This window comes from Pleurodeles waltl, chromosome 11 (genome assembly GCF_031143425.1).
Source record: "Pleurodeles waltl isolate 20211129_DDA chromosome 11, aPleWal1.hap1.20221129, whole genome shotgun sequence".
NCBI classification, from domain to species: domain Eukaryota; kingdom Metazoa; phylum Chordata; class Amphibia; order Caudata; family Salamandridae; genus Pleurodeles; species Pleurodeles waltl.
Genome location: NC_090450.1, coordinates 952,486,717 through 952,513,419, shown reverse-complemented (window position 1 = coordinate 952,513,419; position 26,703 = coordinate 952,486,717). Strand labels below are relative to the sequence as shown.

The 26,703-nt window shown below is 41.5% G+C and overlaps 1 protein-coding gene across 2 annotated transcripts in view; it reads left to right on the top strand.

Annotated features, from left to right (window-relative positions):
• DDX51 (DEAD-box helicase 51) overlaps positions 1-26,703 on the top strand; it is a 91,830-nt gene that overhangs the window by 32,009 nt on the left and 33,118 nt on the right. For both annotated transcript variants that reach the window (XM_069215170.1, XM_069215169.1), the window contains exons 7-8: positions 6,220-6,328; positions 22,188-22,333. In XM_069215170.1, coding sequence (XP_069071271.1) covers positions 6,220-6,328; positions 22,188-22,333 — 255 coding nt within the window. The remainder of the gene's footprint in view (positions 1-6,219; positions 6,329-22,187; positions 22,334-26,703) is intronic.

Below are 26,703 nucleotides of genomic sequence, written 5' to 3'. Positions count from 1 at the left end.
AACCAATGATTATCAGTCCTCCTTTGATCACTTGGGCCCAGCTGCCCTTCAAGGACAACGCCATAACCAGTTCTTTGCCCCAAACCGGTGTGAAGGAAGTCACCAGATGGAGCTCTGCCATATTGGAACCCCTTCCCCAAGCTCCCCTCCACCCCCAAATTCTCAAGGGCTTATTTACAAGCTGCATGCCTCACTGTTGCATCACCTTTTCCCCATATAAAAAGTGAGGCACCGGTGGCGCAATGGGCTTGTAAATAAGCCCCTCAATTTTGTAAGATGATGTGGGGAGGCGGATGACAATTTTTTCCATATAGATAATTAGAAAAGCATATAATGCAAAAATGCTAACTTTCTTTACACTGGATTAGTTTCCATTGTTTTAAATTTATTTCATGAGTTTAATAGGGCATGTGCCATTTGGATCATTATAATAAAATTCATTTTAGTAGCATAAATTCGCTTTTTTGCACAGCAGAGCAGTCTGGCAGCAAATGGCAGCTGCCAAGCATTCAAAAAAATATTTTAAACCCCAGTTAGGCTAAATGTCCTCGGGTGATTTGGAGAGCAGCTGGGTGGTGGGAGTGTGGGGCTGGTGGGCGAGGGAGCAACAGAGATATTGACGGAAGGAACAGGGAAAACACATGTCAAAAAAGTATAAGGAATAGGCATGGAAGGTGGTAAAAGCAATGGGCAAGCTTGGGGGAGTTATGAGGAAGCAACATGGAGCCCGCGTGGCATTTGTTTGGCAGCATGAAGCGGAACACAAGGAAGAGCTAGTAAAACTCTCACTGAATGCTGAAGGAAAACGAATAAAGGTGGTTCCACAGTGTGAGCCGTGGAAGAATGTAAGTCATCCGGTCAGAACCGTGGTAGAGAGGCTATGCTCCAGGGGAGGGACCAACACAAGAAGAGGAAGGCAAACCATTGATTACGAAGCAAGCAGATGAGTGGCGATAAAGCCAGCCACTTGTAAGTAGTGGGTGGACTGTAAGCTTACTGTACGTTTCCGGAATGGTCCAATATTTTTTTTATCCAGATAATTCATGTGAAGAAAAAAAATCCAGGGACTGGGGCCCACCTTTCATTTAAATCTACTGAACGGTATCCTGAAAAGACATTAATTTAGAGCTGTAGCGCTATAAGATACCACCCTGCTGGCACAAAATTCTTTTTTAGCCTTTCTCAATTTCCTACGGTCTCAAATTGGCACAGAGCATGTTTATGAAGTGGTTCACCCCCATATGGCCTCCATGTGACATCCTTCAACTGCGTGTTCCGCTGCTTGGAGAATTGGCAGCTAAGAGCTCTTCCTGCATGGGAGCAACAGGCATTTCACTCGGCCCACTGCAGTACCCTGGCCTATCACTAAACACAAAGCATGGTTAACATCTTGACCTGACCTGATATTTATCTCAGCATGCCTCCATGCAACCCAGGCCAAGCTTTGCCCTTCAGAATTATAGGAGTAGGATTTGGGGTCTAGCCACATGCAGGGCAGTCCTATTACACAGTAAGGCGATGAAAATAAATACAATGTTATCTGTTCGTTTAGCTGCATCAGTGCTGCTTACAAATACAACCAGTTGAGGAAAAACTGGACATTCACCAGTGACCAACAAAAGGTCATTGGGGGCGCTTGAGAGCTTCACATTCAAATATCTCTTCTTCGTTTCCTTTCTAGCTGCTTTTTCAGCGAAGTCACTGCTCACCCCAAAATAGAAAATGCATATAAAAATGCACTGGAGTTGAATGATCAGTTTGGTCGTGCAAGATACTTTGCTATGGGCTCACCACTCTTGCGAACAGACTGTGTGACATCAATACTGTGAAAGTAATAGGCGCTCAAGGTGAATCTTGAAGTCTAAAAATGTTTATTAACAGAAGAAAAGTAATCTGTGGTTCGTAGTCAGGGGATGTCCATGCACCTAATAAACACACAAAGTAAAGCGAATATATATAGCGCACAGATTTATATTTTTTCAAAAACAGGGCTCCAATGGAACTTGTGATGAAACAAACAAAACACTATACAGGTGCAGGAACTTAAACTGGGATGTTTCATAGAATTCCAGATACAGTAATGTTAACTTTCAGACTAGAGCAAGCTGTTTTAGAGATCTCTCCTCTGTTGGCAGATTTAATAATGAGGCTTTGCACATCCGACACGGATACAATTTGGTAGCATTGCTTTTGCATTGAGCAAGTACATGTCTGCCACTACCACATTTACACATAGGCGGTATTTCTAAATTCTTCAACGTTCTGCGTCAAAAATTAGGTAGGCACAAGTTACCTGCCACTGTCGAATTGGGCCTTTCAAAACATTACAATTGGTATGTAACACCTATCAGGCTTATTATACCAGCTAGCACTTACGCCTGGAAATGAGATGAATTCATGTCACAAGTGTGAAATTGATAGTCCGAAACTTTGCTTCTCTTGAACCTCTATGCTACATGCATGAGCAAGAAATGCCAGAGCTGTGACAGCAAACATGGATTTAGGGACATGGAATGGCAAGATGTTTGTCTACTTCTTGTCTTGCCCTGCTCACCAGATTAGTGGGGAAAGTTTGGAAAGAAAGGCATAAACATGACTTGTCTAGGACAGTTTCCCTGCTCCAGAACCATCAGTCACTGTCAGTCGCCAGACAAATAAATTACGACTCTCCCAAACACTATTGAGAGTTGGCGAGGGCTATGTGTCGGCATGGTTACACTTCTCATCATCTGACTCTTGGGGGACATTTTGCAAACAGCCAGACCCAAACCCATCATAAAGGCATACAGAAAGAAGAGATTCTGCCAGTGGTGCGTGGTAAGGGGGCTGTATTCACTGTCCTCTAAACATTAGCAGGTACTTCTGTACTTTACTGCTCGTGGCTCACTCTGAACTGTAGTCATCATCTTGTCTGGTGCTCGTTGCAATCACTCAAGGTACAGAGAAGAGCTGGAAGCCACGTGCTTCATCGTGAATACAATTATTTCTGCAAGGGCTCCCCAAAACTGTCCTCATTCAGGAGAACCCGATGTCCTGAGGCAGCTGAAAACACTTATTTCAAAACCTAAGACTCGTCCTTTTGAACCACACCACAAAAAGGCCTTTGGTATCTATCATGTCAGCCTAACCGGTGGGTGCCTTCAATTAAATATCCTTCTCATCAGTTTTACAAGGATAATATTCCTCCCGAAGATCAATCCCAAATTCATTCCCAGAGTTGCTGATGTAATTCCACCTCTACGGACCAGAAGATGTTTCTCTGTCTTACATGACTCAAAGATCTTTTAACTGTCTGGATCCAAAACCATACATCTTGTCCAGCATTTAAAAGACTGACTTTCAGAAGATCCATCCTGTTATTTTTTGTTCAATAACCTTTTGAACCAGTCTGCAAATTCTCCAAGAAGAAAGTTACTCGTTGGATTTCAGGCTTCATTACGTTCTTTCATAATAAGATGCAATGTCTGCTTTCTCAAACAGTAACTGTACCTTACACCTGCAGCATATTTGTAGTCATGTATGAATGTTTGTGTAGTGCAAACCTAACTACAGAGTAGCAGAATGTTGTACAATAGCTGGAAAACGCAAATCGGCAAAGTATTGGCCATGCTACTTGTTTACAAAGCGCCACTGCTAGACATCCAGTAAAAGTGGGAGTCCAGTGTGAAACAGGCTCTACTCAGGTGTGTGCTTCAGTAAGGGAAGGTGAGCCTCATTTTGCCATATACCTGTTTTTTTTTTTTTTTTAAGTGTTTGCTAGTTGTAATTCAGCCATGTGAATCTTTGAAAGAGTAATGCTTATGAAGAAAGTTACTCATCTGTAACTACTGTTCTTATGCATTGATCTCTTTGGTCTGTAGTCACATGCAACTGTCTCACGTCCCCTAAATAATTTAAAAATCTTTCTTCACTTGGTTGGTGTGGAGTAGTAGGTTCATCCCTCTGTTTGGCTACAAAACACACTAAATAATGCAGCAGATAGGTGCCACACAGTGTTATTAAAAGCACGAGTCCTCTCTCTGTGTAAAGCATTACACTGGGAATCCCTCTGTTACAAGCAGGAGTAATATTGCATATACATTTATAGTAGATGTGTATGAGAATTGAAAATACAATGCATACGTTCTTAAGCCTGGTTATAGCTGCATGGAATAGAAACATAATTGTGAGCCATTTAATGTTCAGTCTTGGTGCCGCTCAATATCACACCATTTGCATTGACCTCACCTAAGAAAAGGATATCCAAGGGTCAATTTTAGCTTTGGCACTTTGATTTTATAAAAAGTCTTGCGCCCTACATGGCTTGTGGGCAAGCCTGATATGGCTATATGTCCGGCTATGTGCGTGATAAGTATTGTAAATGTTAAGAATTGTTTGTTTGTTGCTTTTTTGTTTGAATTCAACAACTGGTGTAGATCCTCAAAATGATGTATGTACAGGAGGTGTTTTGTAGAGTTTCTGAGTTGGTGTGTTGATTAACACATTTTTAAGATCGCATATGACGTGTTAAGAGGCCTTACTGATATGTTTCCTATAGTGGGACAGATTATCTCTTTAAACAGTTGTGTAATGCACACATCTGTTTATCTCTGTGTGTATTTGATTGTGCTCCCAGGCATTCTAACTTCCTGCAAAGCCTGGTAAACTAAGTTTGATCCATTCTTTTTGAAGGTGCCCCTGGTTTCGTTTGGATCCTTTTCAGTGGTGACATTTTTCTTAAGCGTCTTTGAAATGTTACAGTAAGAGGGTACCTATAATTTTCTCTTGGCTTGTATTGTCCAGCAGGGCGATCCAAATGTCAACAAAATGTTAGCTTCAACTGTGAGTTAATTTCTAAAATTGTATGATCTGCATGGCATTGGATAAGGAGGAAGTTTTGTTCACAGAACTTACTATTGTATTTCATGTTGGCTTATTTTATGTGTGACAGTAATACATTTGCCACATGTACGTCTGGGCTTCTCTGAATAGGGTCAGTAGTTTGAAATCTCTACAGCCACAGACTATAGCCTGTCACTTGAATAGAATTCCAACTTCTTTTTTGCCAATCGAGCATTTTGTGAATGATGATGCACGTTGGAGGTGACAACATTGTCCTGGCACAAACTTGTAAAAGATTTGTGAATCCTGATTGTTTAGGAGCTGAGTGAGGTATGAGGTGAGGTTCCATGCCACATAACTTCAAACTTGTAGCTGAATTATTTATAAAAATCCATCTCCAGGACCCGTGTAACCTCCTGCGCACTCAGCCTGTGGTCACCGCTCTCTGCAGCAGGTCCATGGGGAACCTGATTACCGAAGTAGTGCACTTTTTCACAGGCAGCAGTTTTCCAGCACTACCAACCCCCCTGTCCTTTGACAATACCATACATACTGAGCAGCTGTAAACGAGTTGCTCTCGCCAGTATAGCCTCTTGGATAAGTGGTGTACTCTAGAAGTAGATCGCTTTGCCACAGTCGGCTCTCTTTGTCCTTGTCCTCCCACCCATTACTCCCCCTGCTGCTTCCTATGCCTCTACAAATGTTTACTTAAGTATTATACAGTAGTAACCACAGGATAGAGGGACAGTACCCCTCAAACATTTAAGTCTGCTTCATATGGGCGCTGTGGCTAATAATGCGGTGGAGATTTCATCTCCATTGTTGTCAGGAAGCAGTGAAGCCATTTTAATTATTTGTTTGCTTATTTATTGCATTATTATTTGCTACACATGCCACTTGTGGGTAATTTCAAAGACCAGAGTAGTAGTAAAGGGTTGGTAATGAGGACTTAAAGGGAGGAGATGGCCAGAGCTACCGACTTGGGGAGTGAAGAACCAGGTTTGAGTCCTGCTGTCGACTCAACATGATGTGCATCTAGACAAATCACTTAATCTCCCTGTTCCATAAAATGAATCTCACCTTGTGACATGTAATCTGGTGCGTGTGCAAAGTACTCCAAAGCCTTTGGGCTGAGTGATACACTATACAAAACTGATAAAAGTGTGAACTGGAAGTTAAAAGGTAAAAGAAATAGACACCCAGATGGAACTTGAGAAATTGTCACTCCTCCACCTATCACCGCTAGCTTTCTTGGGCCATGTCTTGCAAATCATCTGGCTAGTGCAAAGTAGAAATAGCCCACAGCAAGACCCGTGTGTCCTATTCTTACTTATCTGCTATCTATTTCTAGGGATGAATTTTCAAACAACCATCCCATACTGTCTATTTTCTCTCCAGAATGATGGGTTACCGCAGTTTGGCAGACATTATTGTGGCCACTCCTGGGCGCCTCGTGGACCATATAGAGCAGACTCCGGGGTTCAGTCTGAAGCAGCTGCGTTTCCTGGTGAGTGATGGGGTCGTATGTGATGGCAGTTAGCTTGCAATTGTGCTGCATGTTTGGGTAATATATTTGTGCAAATAACTAGAACATCCTCCTCCTAAACTGCAGAGGGCGGCAGCTCTCAAGAGTTAAGACTTTTGAATTCTGTGCTCTTGTTTCACATTTCTCTCAGTATTGGTGTTTTCTCACAGCAGTTTAAAACACTTGTCAACTGTTTGGCTATTTTCTCATTAAAACTTGTGTTTGTTGTTGGAAACTCAGAGCATTCTGACAAACCGAATGTGCACTTACAGGGACAAGAATAGCTCCAAAATACTCTTGCCCTGATAGTGCGCTTTAGAAAGTAACATGACAGGGTGGCGCAGCCCCACCAGCGTCCTAGAAGGCCGCACGGCTGTGAAGCTCTGCCACAGAAGCCCTAAAATGCCGCTGTGGCAGGAGAGTGCACGCGTCGCAACTTCATCCCTTGGAGATGAAATGTGCATAATACCCCTCTGCAGCCGATGTGCCACCTCTAATGGCGACGCCCTTTGCGCCCGTGGGTCCTCAGGCATTCTTAAAGCACCCGGCCCGCCTCGGAGACACTGTGGTGACCGGGACCACGGGCGAGTCTGAGGCCAAGAGGCTACCGAGCCTCCCGCCAACCCGCCACCTTGCAGGAATGCAACCCCCACCTATAGCGGCGTTGGATCGGGGGGCTGGGGGGGTGACGTACCTCGCATTACAGTAACACTCCGATACGGAATACTAGTGCCAGGCAGTGCTGATTGATACATGTATGCCTTCTTAAACTATCCCATCTGGGTCCGCACTGCTAATGCGGCCTTGTGCATTACCTACAGTTCGCCGCTCCTGTCGCTCCACATTTACTAATGGCAATTCCTTATTTCTGTTGAAAATCTGATTATTGACTTGCCTGACTCCGTATTACCTGATGTGCCTTGTTCCGCTGTTAATGCAATGATATATTCTTTCTCAAACAGATTTACTGTGATGATGGTTGATTGTATGCAATTGAAAAATAGAAATACAGTTTTTAAAAAAAACTAAAAAAAGAAATTGACATGACGTACAAATGCAAGCTAAGTGATCTGTGTACACACATCCACCCTTGCATTCCAGAGGGGGCCCTGTGCAGCCCCCTTTCAGTCACAGCATAACACAAACTAATTTTGCCTGTTTTGACTTTTAGCCTGGCGCCCTGGTGTTTAATGAACGTTGGCCAATGATGAGCACATCATGCCAGATTTTCAGCATAGACATGTGTTGTATTGTAGTAGAATGTAGTAGAATGTGGCAGCTAGCTGTTGCCTAGTGATGTGATGAAGGAAGTAGAATGTTGGGGGCGGTTGGCAGGCAGTTGGTAGAGGAGCCTGCCAGGGTTGGATGTATTACTTGTACTTGGAAATAAAAGCATATATTGGAAAACGAGCAACGACACTGGAGTGTCTTTTCAGTGGCGACGAGGATGGCTCAATTAACCAACCCTGGTGGTGCTGATAAACTTGTTGCAAGGACGATCCTTCATCTGACGAACAACTATTTGAAGGTACAGTGAACAGGTGCCTAGAGCGGAGAGGAGCGGAGCGGTTGAAGGAGCGGTTTGGTGGAGCAGCCTAATCGAGGACGGGATGCATAGACATGCAGGCAGAGACGAATAAGGAAGAAAAAGAGTGTATTATTTTTTCTTCTTACCTATTGTTTTGACCGTTGGCTGTGGTCGCGCGATTCCTGTGGTCGCGCGATTCCTGTGGTCGCGCGATTCCTGTGGTCGCGCGGTTCCTGTGGTCGCGCGGTTCCTGTGGTCGCGCGGTTCCGTGGTGCCGGTTGCTGTCCACGCGAGAGAGTGCACGCGCTGACATGGGCACGTGAGCGCTGTTATCCAGCGTCTTCACGGCGTTTTGCATACAGCGTCTCCAGGGCAACGGGAGGAGACGGCACGTGAGCGTTCTCGACCGGTGTCTCCACGGCGTTTTGCGTCCAACGTCTCCAGGGCAACAGAAATAAGGAAAAAAACAGCGGAAAAGCGGATTTCGGGTAGTGAGAAAGGAAGAATTCAAGAAGACACATCGAGTTTTACAAATAAACTGTTTATGGACAATCTGACGGGTTGGTAGAAATGTAAACCCATGTACTGTTGAACTAAAATAACTTGATGTGAATGATTTTTGTTTTCTTTTAAACGCGGCAGAAGAAGGAAGGATTGGTATATAACCATATTCTGTGCTTCATATAGATATATGTTTGAGACACTGAACAGCATATAACTTTATTTATTTATTTATTTATTTATTCATGTATTAATGTTTCATGGTGAACAAGGTCTCGGTTTGAACGCGCATAGTAAGAAAAGTTAAGTGGTGCGGTGAGAAACATGCAGTCAATAATGCCACCTCCAACATTTTTGAGTTTGCCTGGTGAACCAAGTATGCCTTGGGAGGATTGGCGTGAAGCATTCGAAACGTATTTGGAAGCGCTGGGTGGGGCCATTTTTACTGCTAAAAGAAAATTAGCTTTACTTAAACATAATTTAGGTGTTGAGGGAAGGAAAGTATTGAAAGCACTACCTAGTAACGAGGTGTTGGAGGCAAATGGTGATGGCTCGGATGAAGAGGATGAGAATAATGATATTTATGTAAGAACTATGACGGCATTAGAAGAGCATTATTGTAGAAAATTTAGCATAGTTGTAGAAAGGCATAGATTTTTTTCAAGAACTCAATCGCCTAATGAAACGATTGATCAGTATGTATGTGCACTACGATCACTGGCCAACACGTGTAGATTTAAGGATTTGCACGAAGAGATAATACGTGATCAGTTAATAAGCCGTACTAAGGATAGGAAAATTCAAGAAAAGTTATTATCTTTAAGGGATCCATCATTAGATGAGGCATTGTCTGCAGCAAGACGTATAGAAGCAACGTCGAAATACATCAGGGAATTGGAGAGAAGAAGTGTGGATGAAACTAGCATAACTGTCCAAGAAGTAGACAAAATTAAGTGTGAGAGCAATAGTACAAAAGCTGGAGAAAAAAAAATGTTATAGGTGTGGTAGCATAAAACATTTAGCATTTGCGACGAATTGTCCAGCTAGGAACAGCAAATGTTTCAGATGTAACAAAATTGGACACTTTTCCAAAGTATGTAATCAAAAGAAAGAAGGGGACAAGAAGACTGTGAATTTGTTGTGTGAGGGAATTTCGTTGGAGGGAGGCGTTACAGATGAACAGGTGGAAGTGCTGATGCTGCAAGGTGTAACCTTGGATGGTACAGCCGAAGATGGTGATGTGTTGATGCTAGGGAGCGATGATTACAAACCACCCAAGTGTGTGGTGGAAGTGAATGGAATACCTGTAAGTATGTGGGCGGATTCATGTTCCCCGCATACGTTAATTGATAAGACGACTTGGGTGAGAATTGGTGAGGTGAAATTGTGTGAAGCTAAAGTGAATTTGATGGGTTATGGAGGAAACAGAATACCTGTAATTGGTTACTTCCGAGGGGAAATAGAATTCAAACGGAAAAAAATCTCATGTGATATTTATGTGGTGGAAAGTGGAAAGTGTTTATTGGGTTGGGGTGAACAGAAATGTTTGGGTATTATACTAAATCCGAATGCGGAAGAGCAAGTGTTAACAGTGGAGAGTGTAGATGAGAAGTCGAACAAGTGGAAGATGGAATTCCCTATGTTGTTTGGTGAGAAATTAGGATGTTTGCGAAGATTCCAACATAAGATTGTACTGAAGGAAGGAGCTGTACCCAAGGTGCATAAAGTAAGAGCTGTTCCTGTAGTGTTAAAGGAAGCGTTGAGGAGTGAATTGAAAAGATTGCTGGAAATGAGAGTAATAGAAGAAGTTGAGTCTTCAGAATGGCTGAGTCCAGTGGTTTTGGCACGGAAACCGAATGGCAAAATTCGTATGTGTGTGGACTTAAGAGATCTTAATGAAAACATTTGGATAGACAGGCACCCGATACCAAACATTAACGAATTGCTGGATAGTATCCAGGGTGGCGAGATTTTTTTCTACTCTTGATCTATCGAATGCTTACCACCAGATCATGTTACATCCAGATTCAAGACATCTAACATCTTTCATAACTCCGGAAGGGGCGTTCAGATTTATACGCATGCCATTTGGATTGGCATCGGCTTCAGCGGTGTTCCAGAGAATCATGCAAAATTTATTAGGAGATATTAGTAATGTAAAATTCTTCCAAGATGATGTGTTAGTGTGGGCAGAAAACGTGGAGGAACATAATGTGGTAATGAAGAAGGTATGTTCCGTGTTAGAGGAGGCAGGTTTAACAGTAGAAATGAAGAAGTGTAAATTTGAATGTAGAAGTGTTGAGTATTTAGGTCATACAGTATCGGGGAATGGCATAAAACCAAAAACGAACTTACTGGAAGCAATCGAGAAAGCACCAAATCCATCGAACAAAGACCAGCTAAGATCTTTTCTAGGTTTAGCGGAATATTATGCAAAATTTGTGAAAACTTTACAGATGTTGCTCAACCATTGCATCATATGATGAAAAAAAATGTAAAATTTGAATGGTCTAAGGAATGTCAACAAGCGTATTCTGCTTTAAAGCTGTGTATCATCAATGCAGTAGAACTGAAACCTTTTGTAGCAAGTGATCATACTATTGTATCTACTGATGCGAGTATGCACGGTCTGGGAGCAGTGTTGATACAATTACACAAAGGAAAGGAACGTGTAGTTGCTTTTGCTTCAAGAACACTGAAGGGAGCCGAAGCGACATACTCTGCTATTGAGAAAGAAGCCCTTGCTTGTTGGTGGGGTGTTAGGTACTTTAGAAACTATGTATGGGGAAGGAAATTTGAACTGAGAACAGACCATAAACCGTTGATCGACGTATTTACAACGAAAGGTGCGTGTCGAGCGTCTTCCAGAATTGCGAAATGGGTATACAGTCTGCAGGAGTATGATTTTACGATGTGTTACGTGCCGGGGCTGAAGAACGTGAACGCAGATTGCTTATCCAGATTGCCAATTGAGTGTCATGTGGACGAAAAAGAAGAAGAATGGTTGATTGCAAGCATCCAAGATGTAAGGGTGGGTGCGATTAATGAGGAACTATGGCGGAAGTCAATTGATGAGGATATGGAGTTGCAAGCGTTGAAAGAAAATTTGGGAATGCATTGGTCCGAGTTGGAAGGTCATAATAATCAGATAGCGAACTTCAAGTGTGTATGGTCAGAATTGTCTAATCTTGATGGTTTGTTGAGGCGTGGTGACAGATTGATTGTTCCGCACAAATTGAGAGGAAGATTACTGGAAATTTTGCATGAGGGTCATGGTGGAATGTCAGGAATGAAGAGAAAGGTGAGAGAAGATTTTTGGTGGCCGGGGATGGACCGAGATGTAGAGAGATTTATCAGGAACTGTGTGGAATGTGCATGCAGTGATAAATCCCATGTGGGAGAAAAGACACCTGTGGTTCCATTTCCATTCCCGGACAAGCCGTGGCAGAAGGTGGGGATGGACATATGTGGCCCTTTTTTGTTAGGCACGGAAGGCAAGGTTTTTGTTGTAGTAATGGTAGATTATCATTCCAAGTGGCCTGAGGTAAGTGTGGTGAAGGATGTAAAGTCAAGTGTGATAATAGAGTTTTGCGAAGAGGTGTGGAGAAGAGAAGGTTATCCAGAGGTGGTTGTGACGGATAATGGTCCACAGTTCACATCTAGTGATTTTGGTGATTATGTAGAAAAGTGTGGGGTAAGACACATTAGAACAGCTGTAGCACATCCCAGGGAGAATGGATTAGTTGAAAGATTTAATAGGGTGCTGAGCGAGAATATACAACTGCAGGGATGTGGAATTCCTATCGCCCGACGCCCAGGACATCTTGTTTGGGGTCAAGGGCAACAAGTTTTTATGTTTGTTTTGTCCTTGGGACAAGTAGGCCCAACCCCCTGCAGCACAAACCCTTTGGCTGCCTGTTTACAGAGCGTGGAACTCTCTGCAGTTGAGGTAATGTGTTTCCAAAAGATAATGCTGTGCAAACTTGTATTTATGGTTCATTATTTGAAAGTCTTCATTATTAGAGTGAGTGCTGTAAATAAATGTTTTGAGGTCACGCTTCACTACTGACGTTTGTTCCAGTACAAAAAAAAATACGTGTACATACATGTTCGAAAAGTTTAGGCTAAGAGGCTAAGTATAATGCTCCCAGAATGCTCTCTGATTATATGCAAATGAAGTGTCATTTAGTAAAATGTGTTGATGCATGCTAGTATTTCCCAAAAATATTTCTAATGGAAAATCAGTGTAACCATTTTCAACACGATTATGGGAAGCATGAAAATAAACAAACACTGACAAAGCCAACTGATCTGACATATTTTTATAAGTCTTTTAGTTTCATCAATGCGTGTCTTGTTTTGACATGGCTTTTGTAACACTTTATTGTTGTGGGAGCTACCAGGCCCTCAACATTGTAACAAACACTGGCAAAAAAAAACCAAAACGTTTTTGAACTCTAAAAGGACATGTTGCCACCAGTGGCATAACAAAGGCCCCGCAGCCGCCCTCCAGGGGGCCCCTTCAGCACAGCACCTGCCCTGAGTGAGTCTGGAGAGGGGGCTCCTCCATGTTCTTTGCAAAGGGGCACCCTCCAGTTTCGTTACGTCACTGATTGCCACTGTAGTTCCTGACACTGAACAAAACTACTTTGTGTGGCAATATGCTCCTTGTGGAAGAGCAGAATGCGATCACTCACAGTAAAGCCAGCCGAAAGAGAGAGAAATAGAAGTTTAATAAAAACTCAATGTCTTTGTTCACACCAGACCTAATTAGGGACCAAGACACACATGTAGGTAGCTTTTTGCATGTCGCAAACAGCGACTTTCGCTGTTTGCGACATGCAAAAAGCACATTGCGATGCACAAACCCAGTTTTGCGATTCAGTAACCTGGTTACCGAATCACAAAACGTGTTTGCGACTCGCAATTAGTAAGGTGTGTTCCCTTCATAATTGCGACTCACAGTGCAATGTAGGATTGTTTTGTGACCGTGAACGCGGGCGCAAACCAATCGCAGTTTGCACCCATTTCAAATGGGTGCTAACACTTTCACAAAAGGGAAGGGATCCCCATGGGACCCCTTCCCCATTGTGAATGTCACTGTAAACATTTTTTCAGAGCAGGCTGTTATGCATCTTGTTTTCCTTTAAGGAAAACGGGCTGCATTAAAAAAAAAAAATGATTTATTGAAAAGCAGTCACAGGCATGGTGGTCTGCTGTCTCCAGCAGGCCACCATTCGCGAGGGGGTCGCAAATTGCGACCCACCTCATGATTATTCATGAGGTGGGCATTTGCGAAGCCCTTGCGAATCACAGATGGTGTCAAGGACACCATCCTACATTCGGATGTGAGACTCGCAATTTGCAGGTCACAAATCTGAACCTACCTACATGTGGCCCCAAATTTTTAAAGAAAGTCACAAAAGTGCACCCATGGTATATGTTGTACCCCTGTAAAATATTTGTGAACTGTATTTTAGCATGGGTAAATACGATGTGTAGATTTGCTCATGTGAAAATCTATTAAGCATTTGCAAGTTAATTTTCCCTCCAGCCACTTTCTTCCCAACTCTGAAAGAAGTTCTAATTCTGCTATTGTCCGGAGTAAATGTCCAACCTTTCTTATTATGGGAAAATATTCGAGAGAAGCTGGTAAAAATCTTTAAAACATGCAGGTTAGTAGGCTTGCAGACTCAAAGGCATTCCAGCCCTGGAACTATTGCTTACTGCTTCCTCCAGCCCCAGTATGCAGATCTGCAGAAAGGTGGCAAAATAAGGAAATTGCTACAGTAGGAATTGAAACTGCAAGTATTCAAGCCCTACTATGGTAGTAGCCCTGGCATAATCAGAGAGGCTATTAATTGCTGCCATAATTTGTCGCCACACTACATGGCACCAAAGGGACAAGTAGATCTTTTTACAGGACAAGTAGATTTGAGAAGCAACCTGTCCCCTGGACAAGTAGATATTTTAATAAATTCCACACCCCTGAACTGTCTGTGCATAATGGTTTGAACTGGAGGAAGGAAATAAAGAATCTTTTGTGGAATTATCGCACTACCCCGCATTCCCTCACATTGAAGACCCCATTTATTTTGTTGAAGGGTAGGAAGCCGTGTACCAAAGCTGTGCCTGGGTGGATGGGCAAAGCGGGAAGAGGAATTGTGGACGAAGAAGAAATGTTGAGGCGAGTGAGGGAAAAGCAGGAAGCATATGATGAGAGGAACAAGGAAGGTTGGAAGAGAGGAAAGTTGGAGGTTGGGGATTGGGTGAGGACGAGGGTGTGGGACAAAACGAAAAAGGGTTTATCCAAATGGTCGACTCCTAAGCGTGTGGTGAAGGTGAATAATTATAGTGTGGTGTTGGAGGACGGAAGAAGATGGAATATAAGTAAGATAACGAAGTGTAATGAAGCAGAATTGCAGAAGTGGTGTGTGATGAGGAATGGTGCTACGTATGGAGAGGTGAATGAAGAGGAAGGTAGGAAAAGAAGATTGGTGAAAAGACCAATACGTTTGAATGACTATGTAACATGAGTAGTCTTATAATAAATGAAGATAAAGGGGTGTTTCAATTAAAGGATGATAGACAGTTATATTTCAGCAAGTTTAGGTTATTATTTGTAAGTTGTTAGTATGATAAATTGTATAGTGTATTTTGCATAATGCATTGTATTGTAGTTCATTTAGGCTATATGTTATTTTGTTTATGGGTAAAGGGGGAGATGTGTTGTATTGTAGTAGAATGTAGTAGAATGTGGCAGCTAGCTGTTGCCTAGTGATGTGATGAAGGAAGTAGAATGTTGGGGGCGGTTGGCAGGCAGTTGGTAGAGGAGCCTGCCAGGGTTGGATGTATTACTTGTACTTGGAAATAAAAGCATATATTGGAAAACGAGCAACGACACTGGAGTGTCTTTTCAACATGAACTGTGTAAATGATTCCCATTTAGAACATTGCATATAAATCTATTTTACCACAATTGGATATTGCAGATGTGACAAGTACCGTCCGGCCGTGGCTCAATGTTCCGTGGTCTAATAGGAGGGAATGGTCTTGATTATTCTTGGATTTTTTTATTTTTTTTTAATAAGGGATCCTGTTTGTAGTTTGGTAGAGCTGATAAGCACAGTCAACACTTCTCTTCAGCTCGCATTGAAATATTGTGACTCATTAATATTCTTCTGTGGGAAAGTGAAGAAAGCCCCAGGTTGACCAAAGCATTTCTGAGCTTTATTTACATCTGTAGCAGAAGCAGACACACGAAACACAGAGTTTTGTTTTGTTTTTGGCTCCAACGTTTAAATTGATGCTTTGTGAGCATGTCAGTTTACCCCCTACTCCACAGTGACAGAAGTTCGGAACTTCCGGCAGTGCCACTGTGCGCTGTCCTGTTGTGATCCATAGCTTACTGACTGACCAGAGCTGGTTTGTTGGCACAAAGGACTTGTTGGGATGATGTCAAAGCTAGAAACCAGATTATTGCAACCATTTGTTTACACATGCACCGAGTTATTCTTAAGGGAACATGAACAGGAATTATTTTTTCATTCAAGTCCGGCATCTATTTAACAGAGTGCAAATTGGGACCAAAGTTCCAGTACTCAGGAAGTGTGGGTTTATAATCTTGTGCAACCCTCACATCTGTTTTTCAGCAAGACTGTTTTCAGAGTTTTTAAGGGATCCCTTATTTCAATATTATGCACTCAAGTCAATTAAAAAAATATTTTTACTCAATTCTTTTGTTATTCAGCATTTAGGCCGATTGGCCTTTTGGTTAAAAAAAAAAAAAAGGCAGTAGAATGCATTACCCGCATATGGCGGAATCTAATAAAAAAGGCAACAAAATGTATAGTTAGACAGGCAAATGAATACTCATGGGCAGAGTGTCTTCTAGGAATTTATATAACAGAGTAAGGAGTTGCAAGAATTATTATTGTTTTAAGGGTTCAGGACAGGTTGGAGTAATGAGTTGCAAGGGAGTGGAATAAGGGATTGTAAGGGTTTTTTCGTATTCAGGGATGGGTAGTGGTAACTGACAGGAAGGATTTTTTCAGGTTTCAGAGATAGGTGTTGTATAGGGGTAGTGGTTTTTTTTATGGTTTAGAGATGGATAGCAATAGGTGGGAGTTTGTGGGTTTTAGGGTTTGGCATTGGGTTAATGTATAGCAGTAGTAAGGGGCATTGATGCTTTGTAATAGTGTTGTAATGCATGGCTGTAGTATGTGTGGTAATGCTTAATCTCATTAATGTATGTAAATGTGCTCAGTGTGTAATTGTTGCTTGGCATGTGCTTTCACTTCTGGCTTTGTGCTGACCTGCTCTGTAGTGACCGATTTTGACAGCGACCGTGGGCTCGGTCTCTAATGGGCTTACCCACTGTATCTTGGGTGTGTGAAAACAGTGCAAAGATCTCAGCCACTGACCATTGCTCAGTGCTTCATTGCAGGCCAACGGTTCCCTGTGTTCTTTGCTGCATGACTTTGAATTCTGGTCACTGAGTTTGGTATCTGAAAAGGCTACAAGTTTATGCAGTCCATCTTTGAAATATGAATCTTTTCCTGTTCTTAGAAGCAGCAGTATGTTACTGTTGTTGTCATATGTTATGCTGTTAGGCTTGATAATAGATCCTGCATAACCAGCACTGCCTGCAAAGGAGGCTATTTTAAAGAGGAGATTTTTTTTTTTTTCGTAATTAAAAACAAGTTTTCAATTGTTGACTGTGGGCCCTCCTTTCCCCAGTGTTTTTCACGAGGGCCATGCACAATTGTCGCTGTGATGCTGGTACATTCTGTGCCATGTGAACCACCCTCTAAGGTATTTCAAGAATACACTTTCTTCAGAAACATTTGGGTGCACCCCAGATGATGAGGAATGCACCGGGAGGTCTAGTTCTGGATTGTACCCCAGCACTCTTTGTAGGGTCTTGACACCTCATAAAAACCTCTCTTCTTGCCTCTTCAACATGGTGTACTTGTGTTGTGGATGATGTATGAGAAATATTTATTTCATCTTTGAGCATGGAAACTGGAGTGCACTCACTTGGTGAATATGAGTGACAGGACACTGATATTGTAGTTACCAAGATTGCCAGTTAAGGGCACTTTGTGATATCTTGATGTCCAGCATCACCACCTTTCCTGCTGATTGCCTCCTGTTTGAGGAATTAGTAAAATCGCATAGACGGAGGAATTCCTTGAATGATTGTATGTTTAAATCAGGTATCAGAAGACCGATATATAGACAAGTAGGTATCAGGGACAGAGTGGTTTTCTATTCAAGACTTCAAGTGACATTATGGACAGCAAGAGCATAATGCATTGCATACTTCCTTCCTTCCCAGGTCTTTTGTATCTGCTTTCCATAATAGCCTTTAAAAGCAATACCTGGCATTGTGGCACACTCATACTTCACTAATTAGCCACGTCCCATATGTTACAAAGATATTTGATATCCACAATCCTCAACCACCAGCTGGTTTTCCTTCTACCTCCTGAGAGTCATTCTCTTCACTCTCTAGGAAGAGGTTAGAGCAGGCGCCCCTGCTGGTAACAGCTGTGCCACTTCTGTGACAAGCACAAATTGATCTTCTACCTCATGTCCGTTGGTACAGCCTGGCAAAGCAAAGAGGGAGACTGGCCACTGTACAGCATCATCTGCCAGTTCCCCGCCTCCTTCGGGCCTTTTGAAATGGCCAGGTAGCAGTGAAAAATTGGGAAATTGACTCCTTTCCTATCCAGATGTCACAGCCATCGGGCACTTTGAACCTCTGCCCTCAGGCAACATGGCATGATGAAGGTCTAAAAACACTTTGAACACCACCGTTCAATAAACAAAAACTTGTACATTATTGGCATAAAAGGTTATGCTCTGCCTCTAGCACTACTTATGCTATGATTAGAAACCAATATTGAACAGTCAAAGTAGGCTTTTAGAATTGTCATGGGACTGGCAAAACCCAATTTCTATAAAACAAGTACTTCAGTCTCAAAATGTGTGTGAAGAAGCTTACACAATATTTCTTTTATAAGACTAAAAAGATCTACATTTACTTCACCTCTTTAGATTCCTCTCTTCTTTCCCATGCTTCCTCAATCGTATCTTTGTACCTCCAGAATGTTTCTCCATCCACCTTCACCCCTTTATATATCTACTTCACACAATCCAGATCTGTTCTCTTTAATCATGGTCACCTTTTAATCCTTGATCTTCAAAAATGCTTAAGTTTGCTTCATATTCCATTATTCCCCTGCTTTCTCAGATCTGTAATCTCTCTCACTACAACTACCACTCTTTTATATTTTGGAAGCAAGGTATCATCTCTCCACTCTTCAGAACAAAAATGCTGATCCCAAGCAAGCTTCCACTCAAGCCAGGGGACAGAATCTGTTTCATTTGCTGCTTTGGACAATCTCTGCCCTTTTTGGATATATTAGGACAAGTGGACCTCTTAGATTTATCCACGATGTTTAAAACTGTCTCTCCTCTTGGCCTATCCTAATAACTTAGCTACCAGAGGATGGAAAGAGAGAAAATTTACTAGGAAGGACATTCTTTTTTCTTGAAAACAAAACAAGCCATTGCGGTACTCACTTTCTTTGTTTTGTTTCATTTCCGTACTGTACAGGTTGTCTCTTAGCCCAACTATTTTAAATATTTACTTTTCTCCTAACCTACATCTCATTAGAAGTTATGTTTTTCAGTTCAGATTCTTGCCTGGTCTTACATATTTAACTTTGAATCTTTTCTACTCCAGAGGTGCATCCAGAGCTGGGTAAAATACTTCACCCCAGGGTTACAAAAGAACCAATTAAATGTTAACACTGGCAAGACAAATGTCACACAGTACCTCTCGCCTGCTGTTACAAGACGTGCACACGACCGCTCTGGGTGAACTTGCTGGTGTACAGATGCAGACCAGCCTACACCCGTGGATAGCACAGACACTGATGAGGAAAGGCTTTCACTTATCTGTTTTCTATCGTAACCATTATGTTAAACTCTTGTCACCATGGGTGGGGAGGGGCACTCAAGGGGAATTTGTCAGACAATGCCCTCTGGAGATCATCACAGTGACTTTGGGATAAGGAACGCTGCCCACTGAGACAGTTAACATATACTGAAAAAACACTCCCCAACATCCCTCAACCTCCCCCCCCCCCCCCCCCCCCCGAAAAAAAAAAAAAAGATTTTGCCTTCTGCTATTCAAAGTCAATGTCACAAGAGAAATGCTATATGGATCAGTTGGTACTTGCCAATTGTAGATACTTTTCCCCAATCATACTCATCCCACAAGTGGTTCCGAAATTTGCATTGTTCAAAAGCACACTCATTCTATTGGCACCAATGTGGATGAGGCAGCCACAGTGAGCAGGTGCTATGCCCGTCCCAAGCAGTTGCCTGCACGTCCACAGTCCTGGCTAATGTGCATAGGGTTTGTGAAGTCAGTTTTGTTACCTTAATAGCTTACATAAATTTATGGGCATTAGGGCTAGAAGACCAACTGTACAAATTCAATATTCAGCAAGTGGACTCGTTTGTCTCCTGGTTTCACGAGAAACAAACGGCACGGTGTACAGCAAGTATCCAAGCTATTTTGCTATGCTTGCTTAATTTCTCAGCATTAATGACTTACCCCTCCCACGAAGGACAGTCCTTCTCTTTTAAGGTACCCATGATTTTCTGAAGGGGCTCAAATACATTAGCCCACCACTCCTGCACCGCTTTCCCGTGGGAACTAAACACAGTCCTCACAAAGTTGTTGTCAGATGTGTTTGAGCTAATACTGAATTGTACTCCCAAGCATCTGCTTTTAAAAAAGGCTTTTTCTTTTGTGATTTCCTCACTACTCGAGTTACTGAGGTCCAGGTGTTGAAAGTGCAGTATCCGTATTTGCAAGTAGATAATAACAGGTGTTTCTACTCACTCAACCCAAGTTCAGTTGAGATATACCAAATGAACATTTATGAAAAACTATAGAGTCGCTTTATTTCTTTAGAGATTCTAAAACTTCATCAGAAAAAAACGTTTAGATACCCTGGAAGTGTGAAGAGCTTCCCTTGACAGGAAAGAAAACTTTAAACATAAAAAAAAACACCTTCCTAGTTTGTAGCATAGGAAGACATGTATTTCACCACATATATCAGTCTCTCAGAAACGGAATAAATTCAAGCAAATTAAAGAGACTATCGCACCCTCAATACATGAAATACAAAAAGTGATCAGTACAACTATAATCTCTATACAGTCATTATTTCTAAAGTGAATTCAGATTAAATTGAGGTGCTTATCAATTCCTGTATCGGCATGTACACCCTGGTGGTTGCTTCATTTGCAAAGAGGTGTCTCATTTGTTATCGGATTTAACCTGACAGATCGCTCCATCAACTAAGGACACCACAAAACCAGTATGCACTTTCCTCTCTCTCTCTTTCTTTTTTAATATAAGGAAGTTACGGTCTGGAGAATTATGGACTCTATTTTAGGTTGTCTGAAATTGAAGACCCTATCCTTATGGTGAAGGAATTGATGAGCACCTCAAATCAATATGGCTCATCTTACAACAAATGTGCTACATTATATAAAAGTTATAGTTGTACTGATCACTATTTGTGTTTTGCTATCATCCTTATAAGCAAGTGAGCCATCCTTGCAAAGAAAGCAAAACCAGTTTCTATGCTTGGGATCCTTTTTGCTTCTGTTCTTTATGAGGCTAGTAGTGGGAGGGCTGTGCATTTTCCCTCACTGGACAAAATTAGGTGGTACAATATCTGCATTTATTAAGTTAAAAGGGAAAGTTTATTTCATGCTAAAAACTTGAAAGATCTGCCTCCGTGAAAGTTGAGATCAGAGCATTTGGATTTTTAGAGGTTCCTTCACACTGATAGGCAGCCATAAGATCTGTGCCTTCTAGATCCAGAACGCTTGCTCATTGAAGGCAGAACCATTAAACATGAGATGAATGTGGACACTTTACAGATCATGTGCTTTTTTTAGAAAGCCATTAAAATATGGCTTTTCAGCTAGTTCCTATCTGCTCTTTACCCTTCGTTCATGATGTTGTGAAACAATGCTAAGTATAGCCATGAACTTAACAAAAACATCTTACATAGAATTGCACAGTGAATCGTAAAGAAATAGTGTTTCAAAGATGTACCTTTGTGCATAGCCCTCCTCTTTTTTTTACTGTTTTCTTCTTTGTTTTCTTCTTTCCTTTCTTCTCTCTTCTTTTCTGGCTTATCATTTCTTGATTTCCTGCTTCTTTCCTTCTCCCCTGACTTATTTCTCCTACTTCTTTTCTTCCTTCCTTTCTTACCCTTACTTTTTTTACTTCTTACTTTTCTTTTCTTCCCTTCTTATTTTTATTTCTTGCCTCTTATCTTTCTTCTCTCTTCTTCCTTTTCTTTCTCTTCATTACTGTCTTCCTTTCTTATTTGTTTCCTTTATTCTCTTTTCTTTCTCTTTCTTCCCTATTTTCTTTTTATTTATTTCCTTCCTCTTTTTTCTTTTTGCCTTTTTCCTTTCTTTTTTGTTTCCTTCCTTCCTTTTTTTCTCCTACTCTCTCTTTTTTGTTTCCTTCCTTCCCAGCAGCTTCCCGAGTTATAAAGTTTTGGGAAAACCAAGACAGACAAAACAAGAATTGCCAAAAGGCTGGCGGCCTACGCTAGAGCTATTGGCTTTTCCAGTGCATGTTGTCATTGGATTGTGAAGTAATCATGTTGCCATGTGCAGCCAGTTTTCTTTCATATGTTGTTCATGTTCTCTGGTGGGCAGTTTTAACCCCACAGGATTTGTTTGCTGCATGTATCCTCACAGGTCATCGATGAGGCTGACCGCATGATAGACAGCATGAGCCAGGATTGGCTGCATCGTGTGATAAAGGCTGTTTATCGACAAGAGGAGGGGGATGATCCCAGCAACCTCTTCACCAGGAAGGAACCAGGACCCATTACAGCAGCAAGGTAAACTCATGGTGGCTGCCACAATAGCTGCTTGATTAAGATTCAGCAAACATTTATGCCAGCATTTATATTTAATTAGCAGCCAAACACTTGAAGGAGGAATGTGATATTTTATGAAACCGTGCCAACCAACATCATTTATAGAAAACCAGTGCTTGACTTGGGAATTGGTTATTTCAAGACTTTTACAACTTTTACATTAAACACAGTACATTAAAGTTTAGGGGGTGTTTCTATGTGAGTGGAGTTTGCTTTTCAAGAAAGTCTGTCTGAAATGGACATTTTACATTAGGGGGGACAGTTTTGTGGGCCGTGGGGATTATTTATTTACAGCTTCCAAAGAGGGGACTAGATGAAGGCAACTCTCACAGGTTCCATCTTCTAAGAACGCCCTAATGCCCATTGGAACCCAAACAGCCGTCTCTCCAACAGTCCTCCTGGCATCAGTCGCACAATTAGGTTCTAATCTGCTGTTTTGATAATGATGTAGTTCTTGATGAGGATGCCATCTTGACTGACTCTCCACCACATCACAGCCATTTTGTGCTCTGTGTTGGACGTGTGCCTTTTCACACTTACTATCTAATGGCGTGGAGCTATGAGCCACTGCTGAATCATACCTCTTTCTCTCTAAACAGCTGGACTGCTTGTTCAGCAGGTTGGGACCAAAGTATTCAGTTGTGTATTCAGTTGAGCAACTCTTCTCATCTGGTGAAATAAATCAAAGATTCTAGCATCTTTATTATTCATTTGGCATCTGAGCCCTCAATTATTTTACCTGTCACCCAATTCTTATGTTCTTTCACCTGTGTCCATTTTCTATCATAATGTCATGATCAACTGCAGAACCTCCGTCTCTTGGCTGTTCAGCAGAAAAATCTCCTCAAGTACTTGATGCAACAAGAAGTATAATAGCACCAACTATAAACATTGTACGTTTACCCACATTTATGTTTCCTAACTTTGACTTGACTCCTATACTCCCTCACACACTTCTCAGCACTTTGAAGGTGCCTGAAAGTAGCACGTTACCAAATAAAAGTATACATGAATAAATGGCATAGCCCATGCACCTAATATGACAACTCTTCATGCTTCTCACCCTCTGTAATTGCTGCAGTGTGACCTATTTAATTATTTTATTTCATGATTTAATGTAACACAAAGCTGACCCAACTAGGCAACAGAGCACTGTGCATAGCTTCCTGCAGTTTATGGAGAATGCGGAATAAAATAAATACAAATCAGTATTATTGTACAGTGGGGCTCACATTGACATGCTCATTAGCTGTTGTACAGGGCTCGAAAAATCATACAAAATTGTACTAGACCTGCAGGTTGAGTAATTTAAATAATCTACTCGACCTAACTGTAATGTACTTGATCCGTAAACGGGTCTCAGATTGTGTGATCCTTGGCAAATAGTGTACTGAGTCATCATTTTCTTAATTCTCACATATGATTGCACCTTCAAATATGTGAGCTCAGCATTTCTGCAGTACATAAAAACTTATTTTGTGTGTTTGGGTAGACTAAAGTTTGCTGCATGCATCACAGGAATCTAGCCCACATAACCTAGGGCTTCTTTTAGTTTACTAACAACATTGCCATCAGGGCAGGAGTGTTTCTCAGTTTGTTTAAACACTCCATTTTAATAAATATATTACTAAACCATGATATAGTAACATATTGTCATCTACACACAGTAACTTTCAAAGAAATGTCCAAAAACATCTCCACTAACTTGCAGCTTTAGTGATAAAACTATATAGTGTATTAACAATCTGTGAACATTTGGTTTCAGAAAACATATCCTTTGCACATTAACATGTAAAGTATTTTGATTTGTTTTCATCCTTTCAAAATATGTTCTCATCACACAGAAATATAAAAAAGGCTTTCACAACTACCGAAATATATTTTGAAATGCTTTCACAGTTGACTTAGTCATTTAAATGTTGTGTGTTAGGAAAAACCTGACACCCTATATCCTTTTATTTTACATTCTAAGCAGCAGGTCACACAGTTCACCTTACAAAGTCCTGGAACTCTGCAGAAAAACTGACTTTTGACCTCTGTATGTGAACACAGAGCAAATGTGACATAAGAATAATATTTAAAGAAATCTTTTATTGCCCCCCCCCCTTTTCAACTGAATAGAATACATGTCCAGTGTCAGCTTGCCAGAAGGGATGAGTAAGTATTAAAAATAGCTCGACCTACTCGCCAATTCGAGTGGTCTAGTGGTTTTTTCAAGCCCTGCTGTAGTTTCTCTACATAAAAGGACCTGATCAGGAGAAATCATACTGACAGACTAGCTATGTACATATAACATATATGCAGATTCCAAGATATGCTCTTGCTCCAGTGTAGAATAATCAGTCATTATGAAGACATCCATAGCAAGTTAAAGATGGAACACAACGCTGGAAAAGTTAGGGCTTTGAGTACTTTTTATGGAAGTAGCAAAGGAGGGATGACTCCTCATAGAGGAAAGAATGGAAGTCCATATGTAGAAATACACCCGCTTCCTCTCCCCCTCCTCCTCTCCCCTCATCCCTCTCCTTCTCCCCTTCTCCTGCTCCCTCTCTCTCTTGCTCTCTGTTTCTCTCCCTCTTTTTCTCTCTCTTCTCCCCCGAGGAGATATATCACCACAACTGGAGGAACACACCAGAATTATAACCTGCTTCAAGCAAAACTTCATTGGTAGCAAAAATAATGTATTGTGTGCACAAAAAATGCACATTTAATTTTATTCAACATTCTTTCTTGTAAGTTGCTATTTTTGGTCCCCGTCTGCACTATTTGTGTTACAGTTACCTGTGAGTGCTGCTGTCTGGTGCTTGACTTACTGTAAGGCTGGGCCAGAGCATATTTACTACTGCCACTTTCTGGATCTAACTTTAGAAGTGTAGTATGTGAATATCAATGTGCTTACTGTTTTGTGGGTGGGTATTTTTAGTATCCTATCCCCCCTAAACATCTCCTTTCTTCCTCCTACACCCCTTCTTTTTTGTAGTAGATAGTACCCATTTTCCTACCACTCCCCTGGTCCTTCCCTCATAAGGAAATTAAACATGCTATCATTACTGCCTCTGGAAGTACTTGAATCCCATGATTTCAACCCCATGAGAGCTCAACCATCTGCTGGTCTGAATACTCCTGGTGACTTCAGACAGACATTCACCTGATTTCTGGTATTGAGAAGAGCAGCACTAGAGCAATACTGATTAGAAGGCTTCACCTCACATTCGGTAGGACTCTGTGCCCTTTCCATATGCCGCTGTGGGCTCATTTTCTTACTTTCATTACTCTGCAGCCACTACAGGGAAGCATGTCTGGTGTGTTAGAAATCCTCTAAATACATATAATACAACCCATCTGACCAAATCGTATGCTTTATAGTGCACGTGAACATCACTCTCATGTAGATGATGCTACACTACTTCTCACTCATGTAAGTAGATTGTATATTCCGTTGCATGTTAGACGTCATCTGCTCAGAAACAATCCACCTTGCTTCACGAGTTTTACAGATGATGTTATATCCAGCCCACTATAAAGCAAATACACTAGACGCCTAACATAAAGATTTCACAATAACTTTGTAAATGGGCTCCTGGCCACTTCTAATCTGAAAATATACCATCAGTTACAAAGAAAAAGCTCGTGTCATCATCAACTTATAAATCTTCCTCTAAAATCCAATACAAATAATACCTCTTGTAGATCAAAGGATATTTGTTCAAGTGGTCTTGTTTGTAAGGTGGTGAAAAAATGGCTAAAGCAACAAAGCTTTAAATCCCTGGATACACAGAAGTAGTCGGAGAAGATACCAGAATGAAGTAATTGTAAAACCAACCAAGTGTTTAGGTTCTCTCTTTTATACTGGAAGCAGTTTTTTTTTATGTCAGCAGAAGTTGTGTAGCTTTTGTTGATCTCCGAGCTGCCTTTGATTTGATCCCACATGGTAACCTGTGGAGGGTATTGAGGAATATGGGTGTTCCCAGTGAGCTTGTGAATATTTTGGTTAGGTTACACCTTGGGAATTATGCTCAAGTACGGTGTGGGGAGCACAGGGAAATGACATCTAGGATTCCAATCTGTCGTGGAGTGTGCCAAGGCTGCGTACTCACCCCCACTTTATTTTCCCTTTGTATAAACGATGTAGCTGAAATTCTGAGGCAGTGTGTTAACTATTCCTCCTCTTTGAATGGGGACAACATCCAGATTCTTCTCTTTGTAGATGCTAATCTTTGAATGACCTGTGGGCCTCCAAAAAGTACTGACCAAGTTTATGGCATTTTGCAAAGACAGGAGCCTGGAGATAAACTGCTGAAAAACTAATACATGTGTCTTGGCTAGAACCC